The sequence below is a fragment of the Schistocerca piceifrons genome, chromosome 8 (genome assembly GCF_021461385.2).
Source record: "Schistocerca piceifrons isolate TAMUIC-IGC-003096 chromosome 8, iqSchPice1.1, whole genome shotgun sequence".
Taxonomy (NCBI): domain Eukaryota; kingdom Metazoa; phylum Arthropoda; class Insecta; order Orthoptera; family Acrididae; genus Schistocerca; species Schistocerca piceifrons.
In genome coordinates, this window is record NC_060145.1 from 491736987 (window position 1) to 491755103 (window position 18117).

Genomic DNA, 18117 nt, shown 5'->3' on the forward strand with positions numbered 1-18117 from the left:
AAGTAGTGTTGTCTGAAAGCTGACGCAGTCCCTCAGCCACATACTCCCGATGATCAAGTACGACGGCTGTGGAACCCTTGTCCGCTGGAAGAATGACGATGGATCGGTCAGCCTTCAGGTCACGGATAGCCTGGGCTTCAGCAGTGGTGATGTTGGGAGTAGGATTAAGGTTTTTTAAGAAGGATTGAGAGGCGAGGCTGGAAGTCAGAAATTCCTGGAAGGTTTGGAGAGGGTGATTTTGAGGAAGAGGAGGTGGGTCCCGCTGTGACGGAGGACGGAACTGTTCCAGGCAGGGTTCAATTTTGATAGTGTCTTGAGGAGTTGGATCATTAGGAGTAGGATTAGGATCATTTTTCTTCGTGGCAAAGTGATATTTCCAGCAGAGAGTACGAGTGTAGGACAGTAAATCTTTGACAAGGGCTGTTTGGTTGAATCTGGGAGTGGGGCTGAAGGTGAGGCCTTTGGATAGGACAGAGGTTTCGGATTGGGAGAGAGGTTTGGGATTGGGAGAGAGGTTTGGAGGAAAGGTTAACTACTGAATTAGGGTGTTGTGGTTCCAGATTGTGTTGATTCGAATTTTGAGGTTTTGGGGGGAGTGGAGCAGGAAGTGGGAGATTGAGTAGATGGGAGAGACTGGGTCTGTATGCAATGAGAGGAGGTTGAGGTTTGCTGGAAAGGTTGTGAAGGGTGAGTGAGTTGCCTTTCCGGAGGTGGGAAACCAGGAGATTGGATAGTTTTTTTGAGGTGGAGGGTGGCATGCTGTTCTAATTTGCAGTTGGCCTGTAGGAGGATGCTCTGAACAGCCGGTGTGGATGTGGGAGAGGAAAGATTGAGGACTTTTATTAAGGATAGGAGTTGACGGGTGTGTTCATTGGCTGAGTTGATGTGTAGGTGAAGGATTAGGTGGGTGAGGGCAATGGATTGTTCAGTTTGGAACTGGTATAGAGACTTATGGAAAGAAGGGTTACAGCCAGAGATGGGAACTTTAAGTGTGAGGCCTTTGGGGGTAATGCCAAATGTCAGACAGGCCTGGGAAAATAAAATATGGGAGCGTAATCTGGCTAGGGCGAAGGCATGTTTGCGGAGGGAATGTAAATAAAACTTAATGGGGTCGTTGTGGGGATGTTGTGATGGTGACATGGTATTAGAAGGTGGAAAGTGTGACATGAGGCTGAAATGAAAATGAAAATAAAAATATATGGGGAGAGATAAAGGTGAACTGGAAAGCAACTGGAGATCTGGTGTGAAAAAAGGCGAAAAAGTGTGTTGGTAAAAGCTGAGCTATGTTGATCCTGCAGTGAACTTGGGTTGGTAAACAACGATGTGCACAAAGGTTAGGTGGTTGTGTTGCCTCCAAAACGCATTAAAGGGTGGAGAAATTCGGGAAAATTTCGATAAAACTGCGTGCAAATGTATTAAAAGGAGTGGTTTTGTGGTGGCAGATTATGAAAATGAGGCTAACAATTGTCTGACGAAGAAATAATGACGTTAAAACCTGTGGGAAGCGGCTAAAAATGATCAGTGATGTGGGAAAAATGGAAATGGACATAAAGCGAAAGTTATTAGAACTAGCCGAAATGGTTGTTTAATAGGTGAAAGGAACTGTTTGTGAACTGGAAACGGTGGATTTTATGGCAGCGGTAGTGTTGAAAGGGGGAAAAAAAATTTTTGGTTATGGTTTGGAAGTGGGTTACGTATTATTGAGTATATATAGGCAGGATAAAATTGTATGGTAGATTACGGTAAAAAGGAGAAGGTGAATACAAAGTGAAACTACTTGCAAAAACAGAAAGAGAAAATAAGATGACAGAAAAGATTTCGAAATGCAACAGTAACAATAACAAACGTAATTGTTGGGTTCAAATTAATGATATGAATATAATACAGGGAAACATTCCACGTGGGAAAAATATATCTAAAAACAAAGAAGATGTGACTTAACAAACGAAAGCGCTGGCAGGCTGATAGACACACAAACATACACACAAAATTCAAGCCCTCGCAACCAACAGCCGCCCCACTAGGAAAGAGGGAAGGAGAGGGAAAGACGAAAGGATGTGGGTTCTAAGGGAGAGGGCAAGGAGTCACTCCAATCCCAGGAGCGGAAACACTTACCTTTTTTAGTGGAGGGGGTGGGGAGTCGTTCCAGTCCTGGGAGCGGGGGGACTTGCCTTGGGGGGGGGGGGGGGGGGGGGGGGGGGGAGGGAGGGCCGGGTGTACGCTCGCACGCACATGCGTGTCTGTCCGTGCATGCACGGACGCGGGCGGACGTTTGTAAGGGCAAAAATGTGCTTGTGTCTGTGTATGTGCGGATGGATGTGTGTGTGTGTGTGTGTGTGTGTGTGTGTGTGTGTGTGTGTGTGTGTGTGTGTGTGCGCGCGAGTGTATTCCTGTCCTTTTTTCCCCCTAAGGTAAGTCTTTCCGCTCCCGGGATTGGAATGACTCCTTACCCTCTCCCTTAAAACCCACATCCTTTCGTCTTTTCCTCTCCTTCCCTCTTTCCTGATGAAGCAACTGTTGGTTGCGAAATCTTAAATCATCTTATTTACAGTACAACACTTGCAGGTGTCTTTAAATAATATTCCCATCACTGCATAATTTTTAGAATCCACAATAAATGTGTTATTTTAACATTATCACCGAAATCCGAGACAAAAGGTGCCACACAGATATTTCATTTGTAAGGGTACATATTTTATTTACTTCATACTGTTTACAAGCTTTTAATCTCAAAGCTTAAAAATGAAATACAAACAAAATATACAATGTTTCAGAAATATTTACAATGCCTGACTCGAAAATGTAGTCACTTTTGATAGTGTAGACATTTTCAGACACACCTTTCTAGAAAGACACAGCTCTAGAGCACATGTGTGCTCCTTTCAATCTCTCAGTATATGGTTTTAAGTACCACCTGCCCAAAAATGATGTCACACCACAGTTGCTGAGCAAGCAAAAATTTATATACTAACGAAATTTAAAACAATTATACAAAGTTAAACAGTCTGTTGCCATTGGGTTACAGCTGCTCACACATAAGCTGTGCTCAGTCTTATTTGTAAATGTATTTACAGTTAATGGAAGGTTTTTATCTTTGCACTTATGGTTTTATTACAAAAAGAAATAAACAAAGAAGGGTAGAGACAGATAAATATTTCAGCACTGGTGATAACAAGCTTTGGCTGTATGAGTTCAAAGGAAACATGAGCAATTACACAGTTTGGCCACTTTTATTCATTTAGAGTGAAGTCTATCTACAATACAGATCCCCCTTCCTCTCTTATGACTTTTCCAGAATTTATAGGATAATACTTTCTCCTGTCATTTGAATAATGACAAAAATTTAAATCATCTTCAATTACAGAAGTAATTTCTTAAATAAATTCTGATGACTCATCACAGTTGCTATCAGCTATTAAAAGAGTTATCTTATTTCTCTGAAACAGTGTGTACAATATTTAAAGTTTTGATGGCAAAGGAAGTCACCAAAACTAATATTAATTTTCTTAACTATTTAACTTCATAATCTCACAGCTGAGAAGATTCTCAGTAGTAACTGTGCGTGAGTACTGAATGGCACATCTGGAAATGCATTATTTTAATAGCAACTGATGAATATGAGTAAAACTATGGTAACTAACTATATAAAGAAATGTGAATGAGAATATGGAAATAGTTCTCACTTAATCTGCATCTAACTGGCTAAGAATTTTGATGCAGATTGTCACTTCAGAAAGAAATCACTATTTTTTATGTAAAACAATTATCTCGTCCAGGGTTGTTTCTATCCCCTCTTCACTAAAAGCAAAGCTATAACTGCAAGTTGTTAATAACTGAGGATATTATTGCTGCAGTGGACTTTACTTCCACAGTTTTTCACTGAGAGTGGACAAAGCATACTACTAACCATTATTCTGAAGTCTGTCAAATATCTGGGCCTTCACTCTGAATCTGAAACCATGTAGCCAGTTAAGAGGAAAATTCTTAATGCTGGACATCAGTTATGGGCAAATTATTACTTAAATAATGTCTTTCATTCTAAACAACAAAGCACCCATATTCCCTCCAGGAATTTCTTCCTCATTAGGAACAATGACATTAATATCATGATCGTTATACTAATCTGTTTCATTCTATTAATGAAACAAAGTGTGACTAGGTTTCACAACTTAATCTCATATAAATTATGGCGGATCAAAAGTTTCTGCATAAAATTATCACATGACTAGTAAAAAAAAGAATAAATGAGCAAATAAACTTAACATCACTTTCAATAAATTACAATATAAATATATTAATAATTCAACAACAAAGAGAGATCTTTTGTTTCCAATTCCACATGAGGATATATACATAATCTCATACACGAGGGCAAGTAGGTAGGACATCAAGCCAAATTCCACTCTCTCAAAGTACTCTCACACCTCCAATCACATCATTTTATTGAAGAACTCCACAATTCCTTGCTGACATTCAGATAAAGAATTGTGACAAAACTATTTGCAAGTTGTCTTCATTCCTGTTGTAAATGTGACTGACCAAGTATTTTACACCTGCGAAAAAAATTTCTGCAGTATCTTGGAATCTGTCACATTCTGACATCGATTTTTGGACAGACACGCTGAAAAGTGTAACAAAATACACTCGGAATTGTTCAATATTTGATGCGGTTTTTCAATTCTTCTTTTGGCAGAAAGAGGAATTTGAATGCCATTCTTCTGAGAGCAGTTAAAATAGTAGACTCTGTTCAAATAATAAGAAAATAAAGCTCAATCCCATAAACATCAAGTTTCAATTTTCATATCTTGTGGAATTCCAGTAGGAAAACAATTCAGTGAATAGGTGTAGGGAGTAAAATCTGTTGCCATAAGTACTTCAAAATTATGACAGAGCTACTGTTTCAGCTGGTAAGACCACTGCAACAGATGCTATTACAGGACAGAATAATATGCTTAGCCACTAACTATGTTACCTCAACAAAAACTGCAGTTGAAAAGGCTGCATGCTTCATTCAGGTAACTATAAGTTTGATGTAACCAGTCATCATTTTGTCATCAAAATTTCAGTATCCTGTACCATAGTCTTATTTTCAGCTAATCTCCAGCAGCTTGAAGCCATGTTAATGTTTCTGACAGAGGCAACCAGCAATTCGATGAGGCTGCTGTCATTAGAACAAAATTCAGACTAGCACAAGGGCAAAGAAGTTGTGTTGCACTCTCATCCGTCTTCATGACTCCCGAGCAGATCCGTCTGACGCCACAGGATGGAAACGCCGACACCTGATGGGCAAGATTTTTGCAATGTCAGCATAATTTGAATTAGATATGTCTGCTACTCGTACTTGCAGTACAGCTCACACAGAGAGAGAGGAGGAGAATAAGTTACATGAGGGAGTGTAAAATGATATGATGATACAAATAATATTACACTGGACCACATGCTGCTTTGATGTCAGAGTTAATAAATTAAAGCTGACAAAATTTATCACCCCTCCCTTCTTTTCCATTCCTCAAAAATTTACTCTCAACTTATAAAAGATCTGCGCTGTGCATTATTAACAGATCATCACGTAAGTAAGTAACAGTTAAAAGAAAGGAAAATTCCTGATTATTTGATTTTGGGAAGAAGACAATTTACTGATCACAAATCATCAGCCAATATGTCACTTGCTAGCTGTCATTTCAAACCTAATACATGCATTCAGCCTAGGTTCTCAATTTTGAGGTAAGCCATTTTCCTGTGTAATAATTTACTTATTCCTAATTCTGCCGTCTTGATCATTTTCAAGCTATCAGTGTTATTGTAATAAGGCAGCATCTTACATTCCACACATCTGAGAGAGGAAGCAACATTTAATGGTGTTCTTAACCTGTTTCTTCCCAATGTTGTGTACACACATTGTGAGGTTTTCATGAATTTATTGTTTTTCAAAAACTGTTAGTCTAATTGTGAAATATAAAAAACATAAGACAAGAGAACCTGTGAATCCTTTTAAAATAATGATGATGATGACACGTTATTATACAGGGTGTATGAAAAAGAATCATCCGTTGTGGTACATCTATATTTCTGAAACTAATAAACATATACAATGAATTATGTTTTTTGATGAACGGGAAACGCAAAAAGGTCCCCCCACCCCCCCATAGGTGTTCGGTATACCCCCCTTGAGATGCAAGGCACGTGTCAATGCGATATTCAAATTGTTTCCGCGCTGCAGCGAGTATGCCTTTGAGTTACAGCTTCCACAGCTCCTGTTATGCGATGTCTCAGTTCATTCATTCATTGTTGTTGGTAATGGAGGCACAAAAATAGAGTCTTTTATAAAACCCCACAAGACATACAGTCAGGTCCGCTGGCCTTTGAGGACAGTAATGTAAGGCTGAATCATTTGCTCCAGTGCAACCAATCCATTGTCCAGTAATTCTCCACAAAGAACTTGCACTAGCTGAATTTTGTATGGTTTCATGTGTAAAAGTTGACACAACACATGCCAGATGGACATCAGGGGCATGTTGAGCTGTAGAGTTGCACAGTGAATGGATTTCTGCAGACTCGTTGTGAAGCTATGGCGATGCATTCGATGTCTGTGTCCGACACTCAGGGACTGCCTGCGAATTTTCCTTTCAGCAAACAATCTGTTTCTCATAATTGTTCGTGCCATCATCTAACGCTCTGTGCTGTAGAAGGATCCTCATCATACCTAGTACGAAACTCATGCTGAACAGTTATTGCTGACCCTCACTGTGCAAAACATATAACACAAAACACTTTTTGTTGTCCAGACACTATTTTTACTAGAAAAAAATGGTTCTGAGCACTATGCGACTTAACTTCTGAGGTCATCGGTCGCCTAGAACTTAGAACTAATTAAACCTAACTAACCTAAGGACATCACACACATCCATGCCCGAGGCAGGATTCAAACCTGTGACCATAGCGGTTGCTCGGTTCCAGACTGTAGCACCTCAAACCGCACGGCCACTCCGGCTGGCTATTTTTACTAGAACTGAAGTGGGTGCATACTGCTGTTACCTAGTGGTAACCACATAAACCTCTAGAGTTTGCTCTTTCAAACAATACACTGTTCATACAAGTATCTCAAATAACATAATAATTATGATTTTTTAAAAATTGGATGACTTTTTTTTGATACATGCTATATAATAAGTTCATTCTGCTTTTGTGAAGTTAAACATTGTGTTGTGTGTACATGACACTAGGAAGAAATGGGTTGATAATGGTTTCTTACAACTGTGGTAGTTACAGGCATAGCTGCCACAGGCACAAAGTTCGTTTGTGGGAAGAGAAACATCTGACCCTTATGTGCATTTTGTCACTCTGCCAGTGTACAACATGCAAACACATTGGTGTAACAATAAAAAAGAGCAGATGTGTGGAATATCAGATTCTATATGATTACAATTTTTTATTATGATGCCAGTAGTAGAAGTAACTTGAAAATGCCCAAGAGGTCAAAATAAGCTAATTGGTTATTTCAAAAGTAAAACACCTACAATGGAAAATGTATACAGAAGACTAGGTTCTGAGCTTTAGCAATACAATTTGGCAGATGTGAAATTCAAAATATGATTTATGTTTCTTGGTGATACCGCCATTACATACTGTAGAAAATGAGTGATGTACACCTCTTCTACAGACAAGGCAAGAAGTCAGAAGACGACAAACAAAAATGTTAACTCATATTGGTGAACTTATACGGTACTGCTAGGCATGTTTATTTGAGGAAGTTTGTATCATTTTCCCTTTATTCTGCTTCACTGCCCTATTTTCTCTGCTTCTTACTGGTCCTGTACCTGTTGTTGCTTCCATCATTTGATGCTTCCATAATCTGTCTAGTATTTTCTCCTACCACCTATCCACTTTATTTCAGCCCAACTGCTGCATATTACTCATTAACAATCTGCTTTATATACTGATGTCTAAGTGTATCCCTATGGTTCTTTTAGTTCCACCATCCCTTCGACAACTGTTTTCAGCAGTGAGTTGTGAAATAATATGTTCCCAGTCATTATTTTTCTTCAGAGTCATTAGTTTGCTTCAGTTCTCCTGTCTGCTATTGTAGACTTTCTCTCGTTGCAACAGTATTTGTCTAGCCTCTCCATTATTTTTGTTCTATATTGCATTATAATCTTCTCTTACTTTCAGTCGCATTTTTTACATAATGTGTGCTTTGTTTATTTATTTCCTGTATTTCATAGTTCTGTTTGACATTACGGAACATTAAATGATCCTTTCTTTCTCCATTATCCACTGCATTACTTTTTTCTTCAATTACAAACAGGAAAAGCTCAAAGTTTCTTCACGGACTATCCTCATTGCTCGAGACCTGAATATAATTCATTTCAGTAACAGCTTCTTTTCCTGCATTGGAAAAGGAAGTTAATTCACATCTATACCAGGCAAACAGTTACACAAATAACTCATCCACAACTCATGCACTACTGTCTAGCGTTGCTGCCTCTGGATCCCGGTTTCAATTCCCAGTTGGGTTGGGGAATTTCTCTGCCTGGAGTCTGGGTGTTTGCATTTCATCATCATCATTTGTGACAGTGGCTACACTGGACTGTGTAAAAATGGAGACTTCGTACACGTGCTGATGACCGTGCAGTTGAGCGTCCCCCAAACCAAACATCATCATCACACACATATAACTTGATCTATGTTAATTTTCCTTGAAGTTCAAAATGTTGTTGTTGTTTTCAGACTGAAGACTGGTTTGATGCAGGTCTCCATGCTACTCTATCCTGTGCAAACTGCTTCAGCTCTGCGTAACAACTGCAGCCTACATCCAGTGGAACTTGCTGACTGTATTCAAGCCTAGGTCTCTAGAATTTTATTCCCCCCTCCCAAATCCTATTCCCCCCTCCCAAATCCTATCTTTCAGTCAAGGTGTGCCATAAATTTATTTTTACCCCAGTTCAATCCTGTACCACCTTATGTTCTTTTCTGCACCGTTTATCATCCATGTCATACATACGAAGCAACACTCCAGACAAAAACCTCCACACAAAAACTTGCTGGCTGTGTGTGTATACATATATTAGGCCTACTTCAACTGTATCATCCTTTGGCACTCTGAGGACAATTTTCATTAATTCTGGTAAAAATTTATAACAATTTTTTCAGCACAACAAAAAGGGTGATTCTCAATTTTACGATTTGGATCACTGGTAGGTTGATTCTGAAAACTTTAAAAGTACTGCATTCCATAACACACTTCACCTCTAACTGAAGCTCACTGAGTATATTTGTCAGTTCTCCCCATATGGATACCATACAGGAACAACAGAAAATAACCATTGGAAGAGTTTCCAAGGCAATCTCCTCCATATATGAGTTACACATTTTAAGCAGTTTCCTGAAAACTAGATTAATGCAATATTTCTACCTTTAGCTAATGCTGACATACGTGGTTGTTATAATTAAACTTTTGCTACTTAAGAGGGGCTCCCATAAAAATGTGTGATTGTAGGAAAGTGGAACTTCGTGGAAACATTTCTAAGGACATGTGGAAGAGAAGCAATGAATAAATCACTGAAAGAAACAGATTTCAATTTCCACACGAGAGGTTAACATTTTTTAATTGCATACGACGTTTATGTTCCAGGTTACAAACGTCGGTCAATGCGGTGACCATTGGCATCGACAACCTGGAACCACACTGGAGATACCATTTCTAAATTGTTTGCAGCACTTGTCGAATGGTGAATCATGGAAAGTTCAGTTGTTGAGTTACAGCTCATGCACTGCTTGATGATTGCACATTTTCCAGCATTCTCAACCATGGCAACAGTAACTTCTTCAACAATCTGTGGCACAACTGTCCGTCGGGCTCTTACATGACCTTCTCAAATTGCCAGTTAATTCGAACTTCCGAACCTTGTTCTTCAGCACCAGTGCAGAAAGAAGACCACTCCGTATTCCTTTAATGTGTCAATACCTGCGAAGAGCAGCTGCACTATTGCCATTATTTCAATAAAACAGTTTTACGGGTAAAATACCGCTCAATTTCTCCAGACCCATGTTGACAGTCTGCAACTGTAATGCACACTGATGCTTGTTTTTCAATTCTACATTGCCGTACTAGGTCCGGTGCCCAAAGGCAATCAAGGTACCAACACTACTAGCCATGGTATGAACATCATTTCGGTAACGTTGGGTACCCATACATATGATAAATAGTTTTCCATCTACAATGGCTCAAGTAATGGAAGTTTAATTGTAATCACCCTGTACTTTTTACTTTCGTAACTAATGCTGGTGTATGTAAATAATGTAAAATTTGTACTTTCATTACACTCTTTTATCATCATTTTGGGGGTCAACAGACAACAGTGTGGCTCACAATAACATCTGAAAGTGTCGAAGATTCCCTCAGCTACATCCTTGTGAGTGTTTTAGAGGATAATACCCCATAAGAATAAGAGCATTGAGGATTCATCTTGCATCACATGTTACCTATCCTCACTTCTTCAATGCCCCCACTCCCAAAAAAACTAAGACACATCCACACAACAAATAAGTGCTAAGAAATGCCTTTGTACACTTGGGTCCACTGATGTTATGATATGTTTAGAATAGGACTTATTTTGTTTAGGTCCATTAGAGCTAATTTCAGTAATGACAGACATTTCTGGCAGCATTTTTCACAGCCCAAGACATTATTATAAATTGTTTATAGAATATGAATGACCGAAAAGTAATTTACTTACTCACAGGATGACATTTCAACTAGAAACACAACATTTAAAAATATGGTTCAGGATTATATGCAGAACCAGAAAGAGGCAGCACACTGTCACACTTGTGCATGCGTTACCTCACCTCGCATTGTTCTCGGCGATCAGTCGCAGATCTGCCGGACTGCTGATGGGTGGTGGGTGTGGGGGCAGCACGGGTCCACCCACGACGCCTCCCGACAAGTCACTGTCTGCTTCACTGCTCTCCTCCCCCCCTCCTGTCCCTGGAGGTGCTGCTAGTAAGTGGCTAGGGATACCACGCAGCTGACAGGAGGATGCAGGGGCAGACATCCTGCATGCAACACATGTGAGAACAACCAAAGTGCCAAGTAGGGTATTTGTAACCCCTAAGTGGCACAACACAAAATACATTCACACAAACCACATTTCTGACTGAGCTTGGAGCATGGGTCTCCCATGTTATTCAGTAAAAACAATATAAATGACCTCTGATACCAGGCAGACAATTTTATATAGAATTCTGGAAGAGAATGGAGCTTTCATCAATGTAAAATATTCAAAATTTAGACCTAAAACAGTATCTTAATAATAAATGTTATTTACCACCACACACTAATTAAAAGGACCTGCATACATATAGTTTTTCATCATATTTGCTCTCAGTTATCATAAATACAGGGTGGAACTACAGTAAAAAAAAAAAGGCAGGGGTGTGGGGGGGAGGGGGGGGGGGGGGTGATCACACACTTCTTAATAGTGTCTTGGTCCACCTCTGAAATGTAACAGAACAACAGATTCAACAAGCTCTTGGTAGATTTCTGAGGATGCAGTACCAGACACCTACACAATTCCCTTAAATTCCAGCCTGGAGGTATGCAGGCACAGAAGTGTCCTATCGGGTTTTGGTTCCCAAAACATCAACTTGAGTTCATTATTGTGTTCCTCAAGCCACTGATTCAAACAGTTATCCAGCTGGAATATGCCACTACTATTGGGAAAGACATCGAAGATGAAGCTATGATGATGGTCCACAATAATTTTCACATTGTCCACAGCCGTCATGGAGCTTTCCACTACCACCATTGGTCCCGTGGTAGCCGAGGTGAGTGTCCCATAGCATAATACTGCCCCCACTGTACTGCATCTGTTGTGCAGTGTCTTTTTTCAGCAGGTGAGAAAATTACTAGACATGACCATTGGCCTGGTGTAACAAGAAAAGTGATTCATCTGACCAGGTGACATTTCCATTGATCCGTAGTCCCTTCACATGGATCCCACGCCCACTCCAATTGCAACTGGAATTGGTGGTTATATTGGGTCAACATGGGAAGACATAGGGGTCATCTACTGCAGAGTCTTACGTTTAATGCCATGCACAAGCAATGTACTTTGCTACTATCTTCCATAGATGACTGACTATCTTGCTTTAACAACAGCCAAGCCAGCAATTTCCACATTCTGCGATGAGACATACAATGCTCAACTTCTCTCGGTTTCACCATCCGTTAATCTTTCCCTGTAGCGCTCACAGTAGTAGCACACAACCAACAACCAACCAACCAACAACCTTCACTGTTTCTGAGATGAACATGCATGGCACCAGGCCATAATGATCTGCCCTTTGTCAAAATTTCTCTTACCAGTTGATTGCCCACTGTTGGTCTGTACTGTCACTAGAATTACCCGCCATTTTCTCTTCTCTGGTTGTATACATTTCTTACTGGGTCATGTGCCTGCAATGCCACCGGCTAGCATAGTTTATCAGACTACATTATGATATAGTTGATCTCATTTGCTGAGACAATTGCATGTGGTAGCTTAGAATCACTGACTTATAAGTAGGAGAGACAGCCTTTCCTTTCTCAAAAATCTTTTGTGGAGCTGGTTATAAATCAACAGTAAGAGCTAGTTATACATATCATCATCTGAAGCAGGAGGGAGGGAGAGGAGGAGTGGGAGGGAGGGGGGGGGGAGGGAGGGAGGGGGAGGGAGGGAGGGGGAGGGAGGGAGGGAGGGAGGGGGAGGGAGGGGGAGGGAGGGGGAGGGAGGGAGGGAGGGAGGGAGGGAGAGGGAGGGAGGGAGGGAGAGGGAGAGAGAGAGAGAAACAGAAATCACTTAAAAAGGGCCACTGCAGAAGTGAGACAGGAATACAGATAGCAGAAAGATAACTGCAAAGATAACAAAAGGAATAGTTCAGTTGAACAACAAAAGATGAAAGTAAGGTTCACTCAGAAATGAAATCAGTAGGAAGTGCAAGGAGGCTAAGGTGAAATTACTGCATGAATCGCATCAGTTTGCCTTTTAAGATTAGAAGAATTCTTTGCACTCTTAAGTACAAAAGGTTTCTGGATTATGAAAATTGTTGCCGACAGCAGATTGCACAGTGCAGAAGTCTTACAATCATAATGCAGGTGGTCTGAACCTCATAAGTTGCAACATTTTAAAATGTTATTTAAATTCCAAACACAAGTGACAAGTAACAAGTAACAAATATTGAATCATGTAAATGGAAGTATTGATAATACAACTAAAGTTTGTACAAAAATATTATACATGAAACAGAAAATAAAGTACATATTTTATTTGTGGAGATTGAACAGTATTATTGGTATATATAAGGACTGAATTTTCTCATTATGAAAGTATTGGAGGGCAATCTGTTTTAATTGTTTAAAAACCATTAAAAAGCCGGGATCACAACAAATATTTTTTTATTCGAGACAGCTGGTTTCAACAGTCTTAGCTGTTATCTTCAGGTCTTGAACATTACTTTTTTTGTGGTAAAACATGTTCATTTTAGGCTGACCTCATGCACATGATGTCAAGTGAATAGAAATCAGCGCATTATAAACATTTGGCATCACTAAAATATTTAACAAGACATAGCATCTTATCCATATAGGTATTGCTCAGAGATGCTCAGTGCATGATACAAATACGGTACACAATAGCACATCTGTTTACATATGCTAGATACGATGCTGTATGCAGCATATGTAAACCTGAAGATAACTGTTGAAATCAATTGTCTTCATTTAAAAAAAGTTTTGTGCAATCATGACTTTTGAATGGTTTTTTATAAGAATAAGGAATTTCACATGTGTGTACCAAATTCTAGTTTATTTTCATACAAACAGTATCTACATCTACATAGATACTATGCAAAAATCACATTTAAGTGCCTGGCAGAGGGTTCATTGAACCATCTTCACAATTCTCTATTATTCCAATCTCGTATAACAGGCGGGAAGAATGAACACCTATATCTTTCCGTATGAGCTCTGATTTCCCTTATTTTAAGTGAAAATTAATTATCTGACTTTCAGGAGAATATTAACCATGCTGTCTCAAAAACAGCAAAAGCAGAGGAATGCAAATTTAACACCTCATGTATCGTGTTGCTGACAAAAGTAATATACAAAAGAATGGAGAAGAACATTGGGGAACTTTTGGGTGACAATCAGTTTGGTATTAGGAAAGGTAAAGGCACCACAAAGTCAGTAACAATATTGTGCTTGATAATGGAGGCAGGATGTAAGAAAAATCAAGACACTCAAGATTTGTTGACCTAGAAAAAGCATTTGACAACATAAACTTGTGCAAGATGTTTGAAACCTCTAGGGGCAGGCAGATAATATCCAGTATATACAAGAATAATGAGCAAGCAATAAAGATAGAAATGCCAGATTAAAAAAGGCAGTGCAATCTTTCTTTCCTTCTTTCCTAATGTCCAACCTGCACACTGAAAAGCAATGATGGAAATATATTAAATATATTTATATTATTTGTGAGTGGAATTATAGTTCAGAGTGAAAGGCTGTCACCACTAAGATTTACTGATGACATTGTTATCCTTAGAGAAAGTAAGGAAGAATTACAAGGCCTGAAGAATGGGATGAACAGCATAATTAGCAAACATTATGGACTGAAAGTAAACCAAAGAAATATGAAAATAGTGAGGTAGTAAAGGAATTATTCTGCTTTCGAATAAAAAAAAAAAAAAAAACACCTGACAGACGAAGAACAGAGCACATAACCAGTACACTAGCACAAACAGAGTACTTGTCACTAGATGAACTCTAATAGTATCTGTCTTAAGCCCTAATTTGAGAAGAATTTATATCTCGAACCACAGTTCAATTTATCTTCTAATTTTGTAATGTTACAACTTATACAAACTACTGACCCCAAAAATCAAATGTTTTTGTTAAATTAAAGAAGATACTTTTCTCTGCTAATGAATACATATTCTTCAGCTATATTAACACTGGCTGTCATTTATATTGCTCTCTTAAAATGATTAAACCAAACACCATTAGTATATACAGAAATTAATTTGAATTATAGATAGAAAGTTTGGTGGTGGTAATCAAATTTTGTACATCTTGTCTGAAATGAGTTGGATTTTTATTTGTGTGTCTCCTAATTTGCACGCTTCAGGCAGAAGTTTAGACACAATGGCAAATTCTGATTATATTAGTCTTAGCTTACTGGAGATATATTTTTATCTATCTTGACTTTAATAAAAACACACAGAAAAGTCACGTAAATGACTGTATTTTATTTATTTTGAGTAGTAAATAGTATATTCAATGAGTGCAGATTTGTGTGGTTTCAAAAGGTACTGTCAAATGTTAATAGTGTTTATTACTGCCTTTAATATTTATAAACTGCTAAAATGTGCTAACTGAATTACATGTACTGTTACTGGACACCAAACGACAACTTATACAATAGCTGTGAAAGTAAAATGTACTCTTAAAAAACTGTGAATTTCTTGAATTTAAAATTATTTGCCCAAGCTCAGTCAATAATGGGGTATTTTAGTAACATCACCATCTAAAGCATTCCATCTATTACATTCAGAACTGTGATATATTCTCATCTAAAACACAAAAGGATTTTACTAAGCATGTATTAAATGCTGACCCAAAGTTTTCTTCATGATTACAACATTCAGTGGATAACTTCTATTTTTAAACTAAAAACATTTAAAAAAAAAATAGAAGGCAAGAAAACTATATTCTAAATACTAGAAAATGGAACAGGGTAACTGATGGAAAATTTATGCTTCAACAGGTGAATTATTCCATATGTGATCTTCAACAAGGTTATTAGATGACAAAGTAATCTAAGTCTGCTACTGAGAATATATGGGCCAAATTCGTTACAGAAGGTTACATTTTATAAAACATAGGCTGCTCAAATAATCAAAAACATGGTACAATTTCAAATGCACAGATTAACTGGAAAGCAAGAGGGAGAGGGACAGTGTTGCAGAAGATAAGTTAAAAGTGAAGTGAACAGAAAGCTATTCTTTAACATGCACTGGTGCTGGATTAATAGAGTGCACTGTTAACATCTCTGGCTAACTGAAATGAGGATGCATATGAAAACAATATGGAATAGGGTAGATTGCTGCTCACCACACACAGGCGGCAATGAGCTGTGGAAGGGCACATTTAAAAGTAGTTGCATATTATTCAGCCAAAGTCATTCATAAAATGAAGAAACACACACATTCATACACACACTGGCAAAATGCATTTGGCCACTGTCTTCCCTGGGCACTGTGAACACACAAAACTTTGTCTGACAGCAGAATAATAAATGTCCAAGAATAATAAATGTTCAACAACTACTTTTAAGGTGCTGTCAGTCACTCAACACCTCTGATATGTGTTGAGCAGCAATCTATCCAAATTCATGTTGTTGTTTGGAAAATGTGGAAAGGTACACTTGCTTACTGCTATTGCTAATGAAACCTTGACTGGGAACTGAAGTCATTTTAAATGAATGGGTAACTGGTTTGAATCATTGGTAGATCAGCGAGGATAGTAGTTTCAATGTCAGTATTTCGCATAGTTTCTGTTAAAACAGATTGCAGGGAAGAAAATAAAACAATACATAGGTGTGTATGTATTTTTTTAAACTATAAGAAGAGTGAGTGTGATAACACAAAACCTGTACATTGTTTCTAGAATGAAAGATAGGAGTCAAGGTACTGGCAGAATTAAAGCTGTGAGGATCTATCATGAGTTGTTCTTGGGCAGCTCAGTTGGTATAGCACTTGTCTGTGAAAGGCAAAAGGTCCCGAGTTTGAGTCTCAGTCCAGCACACAGTTTTAATGTACCAGGAAGTTTCTGTTCATTGTTGTTTTTTTTTTTTAAATATATAACTGTCTGAACATTTATTAGACTACTGTGTAAAAATTTGGAGTAAGTTGGTCAAGAATGCGTCAAGATTTTTGCCAACCTCTTTAAATATAAGGGTTACTCAGGAACTAATGCACTGCATTTTTTCCTCAGCTTAAAACAGTGCTACGAATGCAAAATGTTACGCATGTATTATCTGAAGTCTCCTGAGTGAGCGTGCCAAGTTTCCGTCACTTCCGACAGATAGCGTAGCTGCAGGACAGTTTCAAAATGGCTTCCTTAGGTGATGTACGTTACAAGCGATATGCCATGACTGAATTTCTCACTGCTGGGGAATATTCACAAACGCTTGTGCAAAGTCTATGGAGCACCTGCTGTCAACAGAAGTACAGTCAGTCACAAGGCACAGAGGGTGAGGTCATCAGAAGGCAGGTTGGCAGTGCTCCATGATTTGCAACTGTTGGGGAGACCATCCGCGGCTGTCACAGCTGACATGTCGCAGCAAGTCTGATGTTTGGGCCATTACAGGATGTCACTCATGGAAGACATTTTGAGGACGATGAGGAGCTGATTCACACAGTGAAGCATTGGCTCCACCGCCAGGACGAGGACTTGTATTGACAGGGCATACATGCCCCTGTTTCATGCTGGAGGAAGACCATTGAATGGGATGGAGATTACGTGGAAAAATAGGGTGTGTAGATAAAACACCATTCTTTTGTGTGTGTAATTCTCATTATGTTCACTAAGGAATTGTTGCAGGGAGAGAAAAAATAAATAAATAAAAAAAAAATTGCAGTGCGTTACTTTCTGGGCAACCCTCGTATATATGTTGATATACAATACATATTGAAAGAAATATGTAGCCTCTGTCTGTCCAAACGTTAACTAGCATTTCGTGGAAAAATTTGAAGTAAATCGGTGAAGAACTTTTTGAGATTTTTGCTAACATTGTTTCCCCTTTATATAGTACATACACATTTATATATGATAAACATTTTAAAAATATGTAGCCCATGACTACCTTTATTACAGTATTGTGTAAAAGTCTGAAAAAAATTAGTCATGAACTTTTCCAAATTTTTGGTAACAATGTTAAACAATGACTTGTCTTTATGTGGTATAGATAAGACAACTTTTGTCCTTTATTTACAGGCATGGCCCATTTTGCAGCATTTTAGCTGCATCATCAGGTGCAAGTAGTACAAATTGACAAACAGACTCATGTAACGTAACTA

The 18117-nt window shown here is 38.6% G+C and overlaps 1 protein-coding gene across 4 annotated transcripts in view; it reads right to left on the bottom strand.

Moving 5' to 3' along the window:
* Window positions 1-2672: 2672 nt before the first annotated feature.
* Window positions 2673-18117, bottom strand: part of LOC124712506 (tau-tubulin kinase homolog Asator) — a 625336-nt gene continuing 609891 nt past the window's right edge. For all 4 annotated transcript variants that reach the window (XM_047242811.1, XM_047242808.1, XM_047242809.1 and 1 more), the window contains 2 exons: window positions 10849-11055; window positions 2673-5279 (listed from right to left, as the gene is read on the bottom strand). In XM_047242811.1, the coding sequence (XP_047098767.1) occupies window positions 5228-5279; window positions 10849-11055 (259 nt within the window). In that variant the 3' untranslated portion in view covers window positions 2673-5227. The remainder of the gene's footprint in view (window positions 5280-10848; window positions 11056-18117) is intronic.